The sequence below is a fragment of the Sturnira hondurensis genome, unplaced genomic scaffold, assembly GCF_014824575.4.
Source record: "Sturnira hondurensis isolate 20B ecotype Veracruz unplaced genomic scaffold, ASM1482457v3 Scaffold0010448, whole genome shotgun sequence".
Classification (NCBI taxonomy): Eukaryota; Metazoa; Chordata; class Mammalia; order Chiroptera; family Phyllostomidae; genus Sturnira; species Sturnira hondurensis.
The window spans coordinates 6,798,776-6,811,670 of record NW_028083079.1 but is presented as its reverse complement, the minus strand read 5'-3'; the positions used below and the strand labels follow the sequence as shown (position 1 = coordinate 6,811,670).

General features: G+C 39.7%; 1 protein-coding gene across 1 annotated transcript; it reads left to right on the top strand.

Moving 5' to 3' along the window:
• Positions 1-285: 285 nt before the first annotated feature.
• LOC118995924 (N-acetyllactosaminide alpha-1,3-galactosyltransferase-like 1) lies at positions 286-12,616 on the top strand. The gene is made up of 4 exons (XM_037059049.1): positions 286-308; positions 1,626-1,673; positions 11,393-11,530; positions 11,950-12,616. Exons 1-4 carry the CDS (start codon positions 286-288, stop codon positions 12,614-12,616), a joined length of 876 nt encoding a protein of 291 aa, XP_036914944.1.
• Positions 12,617-12,895: the final 279 nt, after the last annotated feature.

The window sequence follows — 12,895 nt, the reverse complement described above, 5'->3', positions numbered from 1 at the left end:
TTCTATTTCTTTGCTGTCACTTTCTATTTTTTCCTTTGTTTCAAGTGCTTGTAATTGCTTGTTGAAGCAGTTTTACAGTGGTTGCTTTAAAATCCTTCTCAGATAACTCTAACATCTGCATGACCATGACATCTGCAGATTGTCCTTTCTTATTCAGAGATCTTTTGATTCTTGGTAAAATGCGTGCTTTTGTATTGAAACTTGGACATTTTGGGTATTAGGAGACTGCATCTTATTTAAATCTGTGTTTTAACAGGCATCCTCTTATACCACTCAAGCTGGGACATGAGTGGCACCTACACAATCTGGTCAGTTGAGGGGTCAAACTTCAGGTGCTCACCTCTGCCTCCACTGAAACCTGGTGGGGAAGGCTCCTTGTTACAACAGCAGGGATGGGAGTTGAGGTTCCCCACATGGTCTCCCACAGGAGGATGGCCACGAGTGCTGAGCAGCGGTGGAAGTTCTAACCCCGCTAGCGTCCTCTAACTCCACACCAGTGAGGAGGTGAGGCAACCTCATTACAGCCTGCAAGGATGGAAAGCTAAGCCCTCCACGTGGCTGCTTCTAGAGGGATCGGCATGGAGCTATGTTGTTCTCTGGTATTGGGCTGGACTATAGCGAGCAATGTTTACAACTTTTTGGTCTTGCGAGGTTGCCCTTTTCCTGGTCCTCTAGCTATGAAGAGCAGGCTTCTCTTGGGGCTCTTTCTGTGCCTGCCCATTGGCATTCCTGGGCTGCTGGCTTCCCTAACACCCAGTCTGGGATATCCATGGCAGAGAATCCAGGGAAGTCACTGCCATGTCCATTTTTGAGACCCAAGGTGTCTTTTTGATCTGCCTTCTCTCCGTCTTCCAGAGTCTTTATGTACAATGTGCAGGAATTTCAGCTAGACTTAGTGACAGGGAAAATCAGTACTATTCCATCTTTCTGGAAGCAGGAGTGGCTTAAAGTTATTCTTATTTTACACAATGTCCCTGGTTGACAAAAAGGAAATCCCCTCACAACCTTCTTAATTAAATAATTAACTTAAAAGTTAACAACAAAACCTTGGCTGTCTCCTTCTTCTCTAATAAAAATCATTTGGGCCCCTACTTCTGCCTCTTCATTTCAACACATACCAGAGTATCTATCACAGAGTAAGCTACTAATGTTTGATAAATGAATTAAACCTGCATTTTTCTCAGAATATACATTATTTTTCCTGTTCTGTTAATTTTAAAAATATGTGCCCTCGAAACCCAAACCATACTGTCACTTCCTTCCTGCCTTTGGTCGTGACCTCTTCACCCTGTGTGTCTTTAGTCCTTATCCTTCCAGACCCAGTTTACATATTTCTTTTCCAGTTGGTTTCCCCTGACCCCAAATTTAGGTTAGATGCCCCATTTACATGTATATGCTCCCATGGAGATCTGTTTTTCCCTATTAGCCCTTATTACTCTCTACTATAATTATCTATTTGATCTTATCTCTTCTACTAGTTTATTAGCTTCCTAAGGGCAGAAGCTGACCTGAGTGTTCATAGTTATCAAACCAGCACCAAATAGTGCCTGTCACATTATAGGGGTGCAATATATGTTTGCAGAATGAGTGGATTACTCTTAACTCACTTTTCTCTTTGTACCCAGGGATCAAGAAGCAGAAGAACCTCAGCTCTCAGACTGGTTTAATCCGATGTAAGGACAAAAAATTCTGCTCACAATATAATAATAATAATGGTATAACTCAATTTGAATGGGGTACATTTTCCCCTATCATCAACTTGTAGCTATCCTGAGAGGCTTTCAGAACTTAGAGTTCTTACTTTTAAGGCTCTTATGTAGCCAACTAGGATTTATTTACAGAGAGTCAGGTAATTAAGGGTCATAATAAGAAAGCTATCATCCAGTTTAACATTCCCAGTTTTATTAGGGGAAGAAAAAAATCACTTTATAAGCAGCCCCCAAAATGCCATTAATGATTTCTCTTGATTTGGGCATTAACACTCAGGGAAGAAGCTCTTTCTTTTTAATAACTATCTAGTATCCTATTTTGTGGCTATAAAGCATAATTATTTCAGCCAATTCCCTACTGGTATTGTATTGTGTGCGATTTGGTGGCTATTGTAAGCAATATTTTAATGAATATCCTTCTTCAGGTGTTTTTGTGCATGGTTGTGTGAATTTATCTGTGGGTAAATTCCTATTGTTAATTTAAGAGGATATAAACATTTAAAAATTTTAATATATTTTATGGATTATGCTATTACAGTTGTTCCATTTCCACTCCCTCATTCCCCTCCATCCTGCACACCCTCTCCCACCCACCTTCCCCCCTTTAGTTCATGTCCATGTGTCATAAGTTCTTTGGCTTCTACATTTCCCATACTGTTCTTGCCCTCCCCCTGTCTATTTTCTACCTACCGTCTATGCTACTTATTCTCTGTACCTTTTCCCCTTCTCTTCTTCTTCCACTCCCTTGTTGCTAATCCTCCGTGTGATGTCCATTTCTGTGGTTCTGTTCCTGTTCTAGTTGTTTGCTTAGTTTCTTTCTGTTTTTGTTTTAGATGTGGTTGTTAATCATTGTGAGTTTGCTGTCATTTTACTATACATGTTTTTCATCTTCTTTTTCTTAGATAAGTCCCTTTAACATTTCATATAATAAGGGCTTGGTGATGATGAACTCCTTGAACTTGACCTTAACTGAGAAGCACTTTATCTGCCCTTCCATTCTAAATGAAAGCTTTGCTGGATAGAGCAATCTTGGCTGTAGGTCTTTGGATTTCATGACTTGGAATACTTCTTTCCAGCCCCTTCTTGCCTGTAAGGTCTCTTTTGAGAAATCCGCTGACAGTCTGATGGATACTCCTTTGTAGGTGACTGTCCNCCTTTTCCAGATTGGGGAAGTTCTCCTTTATTATTTGTTCAAATAAGTTTTCAATTTGTTGCTCTTCCTCTTCTCCTTTTGGCTCCCCTATAATTTCGATGTTGGAACGTTTAAAGATGTCCTGGAGGTTCCTAAGCCTCTCCTCATTTTTTTTGAATTCTTGTTTCTTCATTCTTTTCTGTTTGGTTGTTTCTTTCTTCCTTCTTGTCCACACCATTGATTTGAGTCCCAGTTTCCTTCCCACCACTATTGGTTCCCTGTACATTTTCCTTTATTTCACTTAGCGTAGCCTTCATTTTTCCATCTAATTTGTGACCAAATTCAACCAGTTCTGTGAGCACCCTGCTGCACTGCGCATCTGATAGTTTGGCTATGTCTTCATCGCTCAGGTGTATTTGCTCTAGAGCTTTGATCTGTTCTTCCGTTTGGGCCATTTTTTTTTTTTTGTCTTGATGTGCCTGTTACATATGAAGGGCAGAGCCTTAGGTGTTCACCAGGGCGGGGCAACCCAGTGGCTAAGTTGTGATGTTGTATGTGGGGCAGGGGTCAGAGAGGGAACAATGGTGCTTGCTCTGCTCTCTGTCAAATTTCAGTCCCTTCTGTCACTCCCCCCAAGCAAATGGGGCTCTTTTGGTGCTGATTTCCATGTGGGTGGGCTTGTGTACATTCTAGTACCCTGTGAGTCTCTCCAGTGAACTCTCCTGTGAGGCTGGGAGTCTCTCCTGGAACCTCAACACCCACAGGTGTTTTCAATTGGTGTTTTGAGTCTTCATTTCCCCATGCTGCTATCCTGGGTTGCATGGTCCATCTCACTCCCCAGTTTTGCCTGGTTTATCAGTCTGGATGAATTTGTCTATTTTAACTCCTTGGTTGTCGGACTTCCATACAGTTCAATTTTCTGTCAGTTCTGGTTGTTTTTTTGTTTCTAAATTTTTTTTTGTCCTTATTTTGGTTGTGTGAGGAGGCACAGGGTGTCTACCTATGCCTCTATCTTGGCCAGAAGTCTCCAAACATTTAAAATTTTGATTAAAGGGTGGCTAAAATGCCCTTTAATGATTATACCATTTATTTTCCAATCAGCAGGGGACAAATGTTAGTAAAATTTTATTTGTTTCACATATTTATATTTTATTATAAACATGTAGTATCAAACACGTTATTAATGGAAAAACTGTTAGTTAAAATATCTCAATTCATTTCTATAATTATTACATTTCAGCATCTTTTTATATTTCACCATCTGTGAATTCTTTTCATATTTATATTTTTAAAACAGATCTTAGATACACAGAATTACACCAGTAATAATCCCTGCTTCATAATGCATCTCATTATTCCACGCAAAATATACTTATATTGTCAATTTGTATGCTTTCTTACTTATTAATGAAACAAACATTACCACCTTCAATAACTTCAACATCTAGCTTTGTGTTCTTTCCAAGACTCCCACGCTGCCTCTCTGCCCTATAACAACCACCACTCAGAATCCTGATTTATCATCTCCTTGCTTTCTTTTTAAAATATATATCCTCTACATATATTCTTGGAAAAGTCTGTTTCTAAATTTCAGTTGTTTATAACTTTATAAAGAGCATATCATGCTGTATGTCATCTGCAGGGACTTATTTTTTCCTCAGTATTAGATTGCTAAGCGTCATCCAAATATTGCATATTACAATCATTCATTCTAATGGCTGCATAATAACTGTCTGTGAAATTATACCACAGTTTGTTCATCCATTGCTGTTAATGGGCACTTAAACTATTTCTAGGGGGTTTTTTGTTGTTTTTTTTTTTAGCAATTAAATTTTATTGAAACTAAAATACCACTGCTTATAAGATGCACTATTACCTTATGTCTTACTGAGACAGAAAAGACACTGCCAATTAAACTGCAATATGCCATTGATTTTAAGATATATAAAGATTGCAGGGTTGCTAAATGGAGAAAAAAGTTTTGCATTTAAAAATATATGAAATACGAAGCCCTGGCTGGTGTAGCTCAGTGGATTGAGCGCGGGCCTGTGAACCAGACGATCGCGGTTCGATTCCCAGTCAGGGCACATGCTTGGGTTGCAGGCCAGTTCCTGGCAGGGGCCAGTTCCCTGCAGGAGATGCACAAGAAGCCACCATACATTGATGTTTCCTTCCTCTTTCTTTCCCTTCCCCTCTAAAGATAAATAAATAAAATATTTTAAAAAAATATATGAAATACGGTGGTTAAATATATCACACTGGGGGGCTAATAATAACTGGAGGTGCAGAGGAAGCATATTGGCCTCGAGTGACCCAGTAACCTGTTCCAAATGGATTGCAGATGAATGAAGGACCACCTTCACAGTACTGAAGATGTCACAGTCCAGGGACTTAATTTTATATCACAAAGTCTTCTTTAGAGGTAGAGGCGTAGGGTTTGTTCCAAGAAATCATGGAAGGGGATTGAGGCAGAGAAGAAGCAGGTGACTGAAGCATCCAGGTAGTCTTTGTACTAATCAAGCTTGTTGGCAGAGAAAACTCAGTATGATAAATCCTAGAAGTAGTATTTTTCTTCAGATACTTTTTTTTCTTTTGTTAAATGCGATACTTGTCTTTCATGATGGCTGTTGTCCTCGAACACCCTGATTTGGACTTGTGAGGTTGTCGTTTGTTAGCTCCTTCCGTACAGCCTGTCTGTGACGACAGCGTGCCCCCAACGACTAAACCAGAGTCCTGGCACAAGAGCTCCTCATTCCTTGTGGGCTTCGCCAACCACCCCCGGTGTTGCCTCCCAGGTTTGCAGCTGTTCTCTGATAAGGAATTGTTGGGTTTGGTTTGACAACTCCTTGTTACTTTTGCCCACTTCTTTGCCTCTTTTTTTCTCTACCGCAGCCAGCCTTGTGGAGCCTCGGCGCCTGGGTTCCAGGCCAGGTCCCCATCTGGGGGCATGTGAGAGGCAACTGATCAATGTTTCTCTTCCTCTCTTTCTCTCCGCCTTCTCTTCTCTCAGAGCAGCTTCATGAAGTTGTCTTCCAGGGACTTAACAATATCACCAAGATATATAGTAAAAATAAGCAGAAAGGAACTGGGGGAGGGAGGATTGGTGATTGACTTATATTTCTAGGTTTTTGCTGTTATGGATATTTAGACCCTCTGCTGTTCTAAGATGCTTTCCAAGGAGTTCAAAGACTTTAAAATGTGAGAAATAATTATAGACAAAATAACCACCTCATATCTATCTCTGACCTCACCCCACTCTAATCACAATGGCCCCCTTGGTGTTCCTCGGATATGCCACGCATGCTCTCACCGCAGGGCCTTTGCACCTGCTGTTCTTTCTGCATGGATCATTCATCCTTCAATAGCCAATGGCTCACTCTTTCACTCCTCTCAAGACTCCAACCGCCCCATATAAAATGGCACCTGCACTGCCTTTCTTCCCTATCCAGTTTATTTTTCTCCATTGTGCTCATAAACACCCAATATGCTATATATTTGCTGGTTTGTTCATTTATTATCTGCCTCTCCTCACTAGAATGTGCCTTAAAAAGAGCCTAGACATAGTAGAGGCTTGATATGTGTAGAATAAATAAATGCATACAACCCTTGATCTAATGGAAATGGTAACACTTTCATAACAACGAATAGTGGTAGAAGGCATTCTTAATTGGAAGCTCGTGCTTTATTATTAAGCATCATGTTGGCTTTTAGTTTAAAATAAAATGACCTCTTCAATATTGAGATATTAGGGAAGAAGTTTGTTTTTTGTTTTTACTAATTAGAAAAAAAAACCTGTAAGTTTTTTCAAGTAAATATAAAAGAATATCTCAGAACAGCCAAAGAAAGTGTGAAAAATAAGAGAATTTTGCCTAACACCATTGTGATCAAATCAACATGGAAAAGATTATAAGCATGGTAAGTCCAGAATTAGAGCACAGTGTACTATATGAAAATTGATGTATAATAAAGATGGCCTTTTAGAAATCAGTGAAGAGAGTTACAAAGATAATCCCCAAAGATAAAGGTCTGATCCTAGTCCTCTAGACACTTGAGAGAATTCTTATGTGAAGCTTCCCAAGTTATGACCAAAATTCATTGTTCGGAATAGAACACATTACACATTTACTCATCTGGGGAGGGGGGATTGACATTTTCTGTTTAAATAAATACTATGGCTAAAAAAAAGAAATCAGTGAGAGAAGAATAGAATATTTCATAACTGATGTTGGTACTCCTGGTGATCTAAGTGGGAAAAATGTGGAGCCCCCATCCTATGTCACATATAAAAATAAATTCTCACCCTGGCCAGTGTAGCTCAGTGGATTGAATGCTGGCCTGCGAACCAAACAATCCTGGTTCGATTCCCAGTCAGGGCACATGCCTGGGTTGCAGGCCAGTTCCCAGCAGGGGACTCACAAGAGGCAACCATACATTGATATTTCTCTCCTTTCCTCCTTTCCTTCCCCTCTAAGGATAAATAAATAAAATCTTTTTAAAAAATAAATAAATAAATTCCCAATAGATTAAAGGCTTAAATGTAAAAAGTAAGGCAATAACAAATCTTATTATAAAGTCAGTAAGAATACATGTAAAATCTAGGTAAGAAGGAAATCTTTTTTTAAGGATTATTTAGTTATTTATTTTTAGACAGAGAGGAAAGGAGAGAAAGAGGGAGAGAAACATCAATGTGTGGTTGCCTCTCGCATGCTCCCCACTGGGGACCTGGCCCACAACTGAGGCATGTGCCCTGACTGGGAATCAAACCAGCAATCCTTTGGTTCGCAGGCTGGTGCTCAATCCACTGAGCCACACCAGCCAGGTCAGGAAATCTTAATTAAAATGCTGGAAACATACTAGCTACTTAAGAAGATACCTTTCACTACATAAAATTTATTTTTAATTGTATTTTATTGGTTATGCTATTACAGTTATCTACATAAAATTTAAAAGCTTTTATTTCTTTTAAGAAGAACAAAAAATTAATAAATGAGAAAATCACCTGGGAAAAATTGTTTGTAATACAAATGTAATTAAACACAAGGAACTCCTATAAACTGCTGAAAAAATCAACAATTCAATAGGAAAATATGAGAATCACAGTAAAGCAAATTGAGATAACCAACAAGCATATGAAAAGATGCTTAAATTCACTGAAAATTAGAGAAATGTAATAAACATAATGAGCTGTTATACACATTACACTGGAAGTTTTAAAGAGCTACAGTCTGACAGTGTAGTGAAAATGCTCGTGGGAATGTGAAGTATTACAGCCATTTAAAAAGTAATTGGGTAATGGGTAAGCCCTATTAAAAATGAACACACACGACAGTGATCCCACTCCTGGGATTATCCAGCAAAAACAGCAGCAATGATACAAAAGGATACGAGATTAAGAAAGTTTATTCTATCACTTCTCATAGTGACAAAAAAAAATCCCAGAAATAAAATGAACACCCATTCATAAGGAACTGGCTAAACTGTCCAAAATTATTCAGCCTTTAGAAAGAATGAGTAAAAACTAGTACAGACCATCCGGAAGGTTTCCATAAGGTTGTGCTGAGTGAGAAAAGCAAGGTGCAGAAGTGTGTGCATTATCTCATTACTTTAAAATAAATAGGATTTTAAAAGCCTGGCTATATATGTATACGTATGTGTGTGTGTGTATTGTATATATATTATCTATAGAATTACATGAATACAGAGGGAAAAAGAAAAGGGCACAAACTAGGCTGGTAATATACTGATCAAGCCACGTAGACAGGAAGTGGAGGAGGACTTCCTACTACAGGAAGGACCTTTTCCACTGAGAACTAGGAACTCCAAACCCACTGAACCCAAGGTCACAACAATGGCAGGTAAACATTCTATAAGGTAGTTATTAGATATAACCATGAGCAGGAACATCCCACATCCATCTTGCTTTGTGAACTGTGTCTTTTAGTTTTGGGAGAAATGGCATCTCACACTGTTCACTGACTCAAAGCATTAACAGTGTACTATAGAACACTACTTCAACATTTCAGGAATCGTCTCTGAACTAACACCGAAACTGAGACTTTTCTTAGCCATTACAGTTTTTATCAGGCCAGCTGCCTCTGGACAGTGATGCACATATTCAGACTAGAAAACTTTATGGAAGGGAGCCAATCGCCACATTAGGTAGATCTGAAGGCAGGAAAAGCAAATCCCCACCCAGAACATGAAACATTGCCCCAAGGCATAGATGCTGCCCCTTTCATTACGGAGTCTAATATAATCAAGCAGCCATCACTTGGCTGGCTGGTCCCCCTGGGAAACAGTGACATATTCAGGCTCAGCGTTGGCCCCGGCTGTTGGCACATTCAGCACTCAGCACTGGCTAATAGCTCCATCTTAGCATGGGGATGTCCAGGTCATTGGGCCCATGTGCAATCTCCATTGGACACCCAGTGGCTAGGGACACTTTGTACATAGACACTAAGCCAACAAGGGGGGTAGGCAAGGCGCCCTCAGGGTGGGCCATCTTGTCCGCCTGATTTCTGAGGGCCTCCTTCGCAGAGGATGACTTCTGGTCAGCATTTAAGTCTAACGACTCTCAGTGGACTATTTCTTCCTCTTCCATTTATCAAACAAGCTCTAAACACGGTTTCTAATTGCCTTCTGCTTTCAGAGACTTTTTCTTTCACTCTGGAAACAAATCCTTAATCTGATCTAATGAGGAAAGAGGGACAATCTTCAAACCCTTTCACCTTCTCAAATAGACACTGATTTGTATCTGTAATGTACGTAATTTCTAAGCATCATCACTGTGGCAAGTATACATCTGGCCAGTTTAAGAGTTTAAGAGTTGTGAGTCAAATACAATGAAGGACCCCAAAAAACCCTGGAATTGTCTTCTGCAGGGCGGGCCCCTTGTAGTCCAGGCTCCCTAGCCCCACCCCCCACCCCCCACCCCCCCACCCTGCTCCTCCAAGTATCAGTGCACCACCCAGCACTGCTGTGAGAGGCTGCATTTGGCTTCAGTGAATTTTTTTTTGGAGACTCTTTCAGTGTGTTTGCCCATTTCATCATGGGTGATTTATGAGCTTACCTGCTCACACCACGCTGAGTGTTCAGCAGTTTTTAACCAAAAACAGCTTGCCCACCCGCTCTGTGCCTCACCCTCACTGTTCTGCCCCAGACCTACTTTCCCTAGATGAAAAACAAGTCCTCAAAGGGAAACACTTTTGCCAGTGTGGAACGGGTGAAAGAAAAAGAGGAAAAAGCACTTTAAAGACATTAAAATTGAGGAGTTCAAAACTGTTTTGAGCAGTGAGAAAAAAACATCTCAATAGGTGTATTCTATCAAAAGGAGAGGACTTGGAAGGTGACTGAAGGGTTTTTTAAATAAGATTTTTATTTATTTTTAGAGAGGGGAATGGAGGGAGAAAGAGAGGGAGAGAAACATCAATGCGTGGTTGTCTGTAGTGCACCCCTGCCTCTAGTAATGGGGACCTGGCCCACAACCCAGGCACGTGCTCTGTCTGAGAATTAACCCAGCAACTCTCTGGTTTACAGGCTCGCACTCAATCCACTGAGCTAATGAGCTTCAGGGCATGACTGAAGTTTTAACATGTATGAATAACTACACAATTTTTAATAAATAAATTCAGGGTTTGGGGGGCCCCCCTTCATATAGGGCTCAGTACTACCTGCAATTCCAGGCATCCACTGGGTTTTAGAATATATGGCCTGATGATAAAGGAGAGCTACTATATATTATTGATAATATATCCATACTACTAAGCGTCACAACATCCTACACTTATCTGGGTCTGGATTTGTAATGAAAACCTGCAGTCACCAACAGCAAAATGGCTTCTCGCTTTGTATGCATTTCCTTCCAAAATGAAGTTCTTAATTTGTTTTATTAGTTCAATGCCGTGCCACTTGCAAAACTATTACTACTAATGCTACTTCTGCTGTCATATTGTTATTATTAGAACCAGATCTAATGTCATTCTCCCTTTTTGGACTAATTTTGTTTTCTTGCAGTTTGCACTGATGGGCCTAAAGCATTAGGGAAAACGTGACAAGAGAGTCCTCTGGAGCTCCTAGGAAAACAGGAGGGAGGAAAAGAAAGAGGAGAGGAGGGTGGTAAAGAAGACATAAGGAGGCAGCAGGGCTGTCTGCGTCAGCCAGTAATCAGAGAAATGTTCAAACCCTGGGCTACTGAAGTTTGAGCTGCAGTCAGAGCTCAAAGAAAAAAATCCCCAGGCTCAAAAGGCAATGTGGTGCCATGACTAAAACACAGATTCTGAAGTCCAACCAGCTGATCTTAACTCCTGACTCTGCCACTTATTAGCCGTGTGATACTGAGCAATTTAGTCAACCAATCTGTGCCCATATGAAAAATAAGATAACAATAGCACTTATATTATAGGACGTTGCAAGGGTTAAATGCAAAGCGCTCAATAACTGTGCCTGGCACACAGAAAGTACTTTGTAGTCATTAGCATATTCACTTGGACAACAATTTCTGCTGTCATAATTAAGGAGCATCTGCTTAATTTGTCTCTTGTTTGTCCAACAGAAAACGCCCTGATGTAATAACAACAACGAACTGGCTTGCTCCAGTCATTTGGGAAGAAACTTACAACAGACAGGTCCTGGAAAAATATTATAAACGGCTGAACATTACCATAGGCTTGGTTGTTTGGGCTACTGGAAAGTAGGTGTTACTAATAGCCTTTTTTCTTTTGTAAAAGTTAGTTGTAGAAAGTCCCAAGGACTTTCCATTCCCAAAGAGCTACTCATAATCAACCCTAATGATTTCTGGCAAACCTGTAAGTTTATTTGTCCACATAGTTATTGTCTCCTGCTGTGGCTAAGTCTTTAACATTACTTGGGAATCTTTTCATTGATACTCCTTAGCTCTCTTTTTCTTTCTTCACAATGAACTTTATGGGCCTTCCCAGGCCCCCAAATCAGTACATTCTCTTTCTCTAACCAATAAAGATACAGACGCACCTTCTCTACCCTTACCTACAATGGCAAATATGTTAAACAGTATGTTTAAATGACATGTGTTCTTCCAATGATTTTTACCAAAATAAGCTTTTCGTGTTTGCTTTTCTTCATGTTTCACAGGTTTACAGGACAGCACCTGAAACGGTTCCTCCAATCTGCTAATGAGCACTTTATGACTGGCCACAATGTTATCTTTTACATCTTGATGGATGACTTCTCCAGGTTACCTCCCCTAGAGCTCGGTCCCCTTAGAACATTTAAACCGTTGACTGTATTAAAAGATAGGCTGTGGGAGGACTTTAATGTCATATGCATGAAGAATTTAAATATGTACATCACGAAATACATCCAGCATGAAGTTGACTTTCTCTTCAGTATGAGTGTAAACCAGATCTTCAAGCATGAATTTGGAGTAGAAACCCTGGGCACATCTGTAGCTCAACTTCATGCATGGTGGTATTTTAGAAATGTTAAAAATTTCCCTTATGAAAGAAGATCTAAATCAGCAGCTTTCATCCCTTTTGGAAAGGGAGATTTCTATTATCATAGTGCCATTTTTGGTGGTACACCCTACGAGATTTTGACCTTCACCTTAGAATATCAAAAAGGGGTAACTGACGACAAAGAAAATGAACTTACCAGCACATATGAACATCACCTAAACAAGTATTTTTTTCTCAATAAGCCCACTAAGTTGCTATCACCAGAATACAACTGGGATCCAACTTTTAGAACTCCCCCACAAATCAGACGTATTAAGATAGCTTGGCAGTCCAAAGGGATTTGATGGTTATTCTCATTAGATTTAATGGGTTAATAAGTGAATCACAATGAGTACTTAAAGACAAAACATTAAATTTTTGAGTGTTTTAGAAACTTACAAAAATGTGTGATCTTTCAAAATAAGTTGTTTTTCTCATAATTTTGAAGCATCTAAATCTACCTATGCTGGATAAATGGACAATTAAATGTTAGTGTACAGTAGTGTTATTATCTATGTATTTTAGGCAATGTAGAAATATTTTTGGAATACAAAATGAATGTTTTATGAAGAAATACATCCAGA

What these genes read in the sequence shown, in the direction of transcription:
- LOC118995924 (XM_037059049.1), top strand. Translation starts at nt 286, where the DNA reads ATGAGTGGCACCTACACAATCTG. An exon ending in AGTGGCACCTACACAATCTG is followed by an intron (nt 309 to 1,625) that starts GTCAGTTGAGGG and finishes CTTTGTACCCAG; the next exon opens with GGATCAAGAAGCAGAAGAAC. An exon ending in GTTGTTTGGGCTACTGGAAA is followed by an intron (nt 11,531 to 11,949) that starts GTAGGTGTTACT and finishes CATGTTTCACAG; the next exon opens with GTTTACAGGACAGCACCTGA.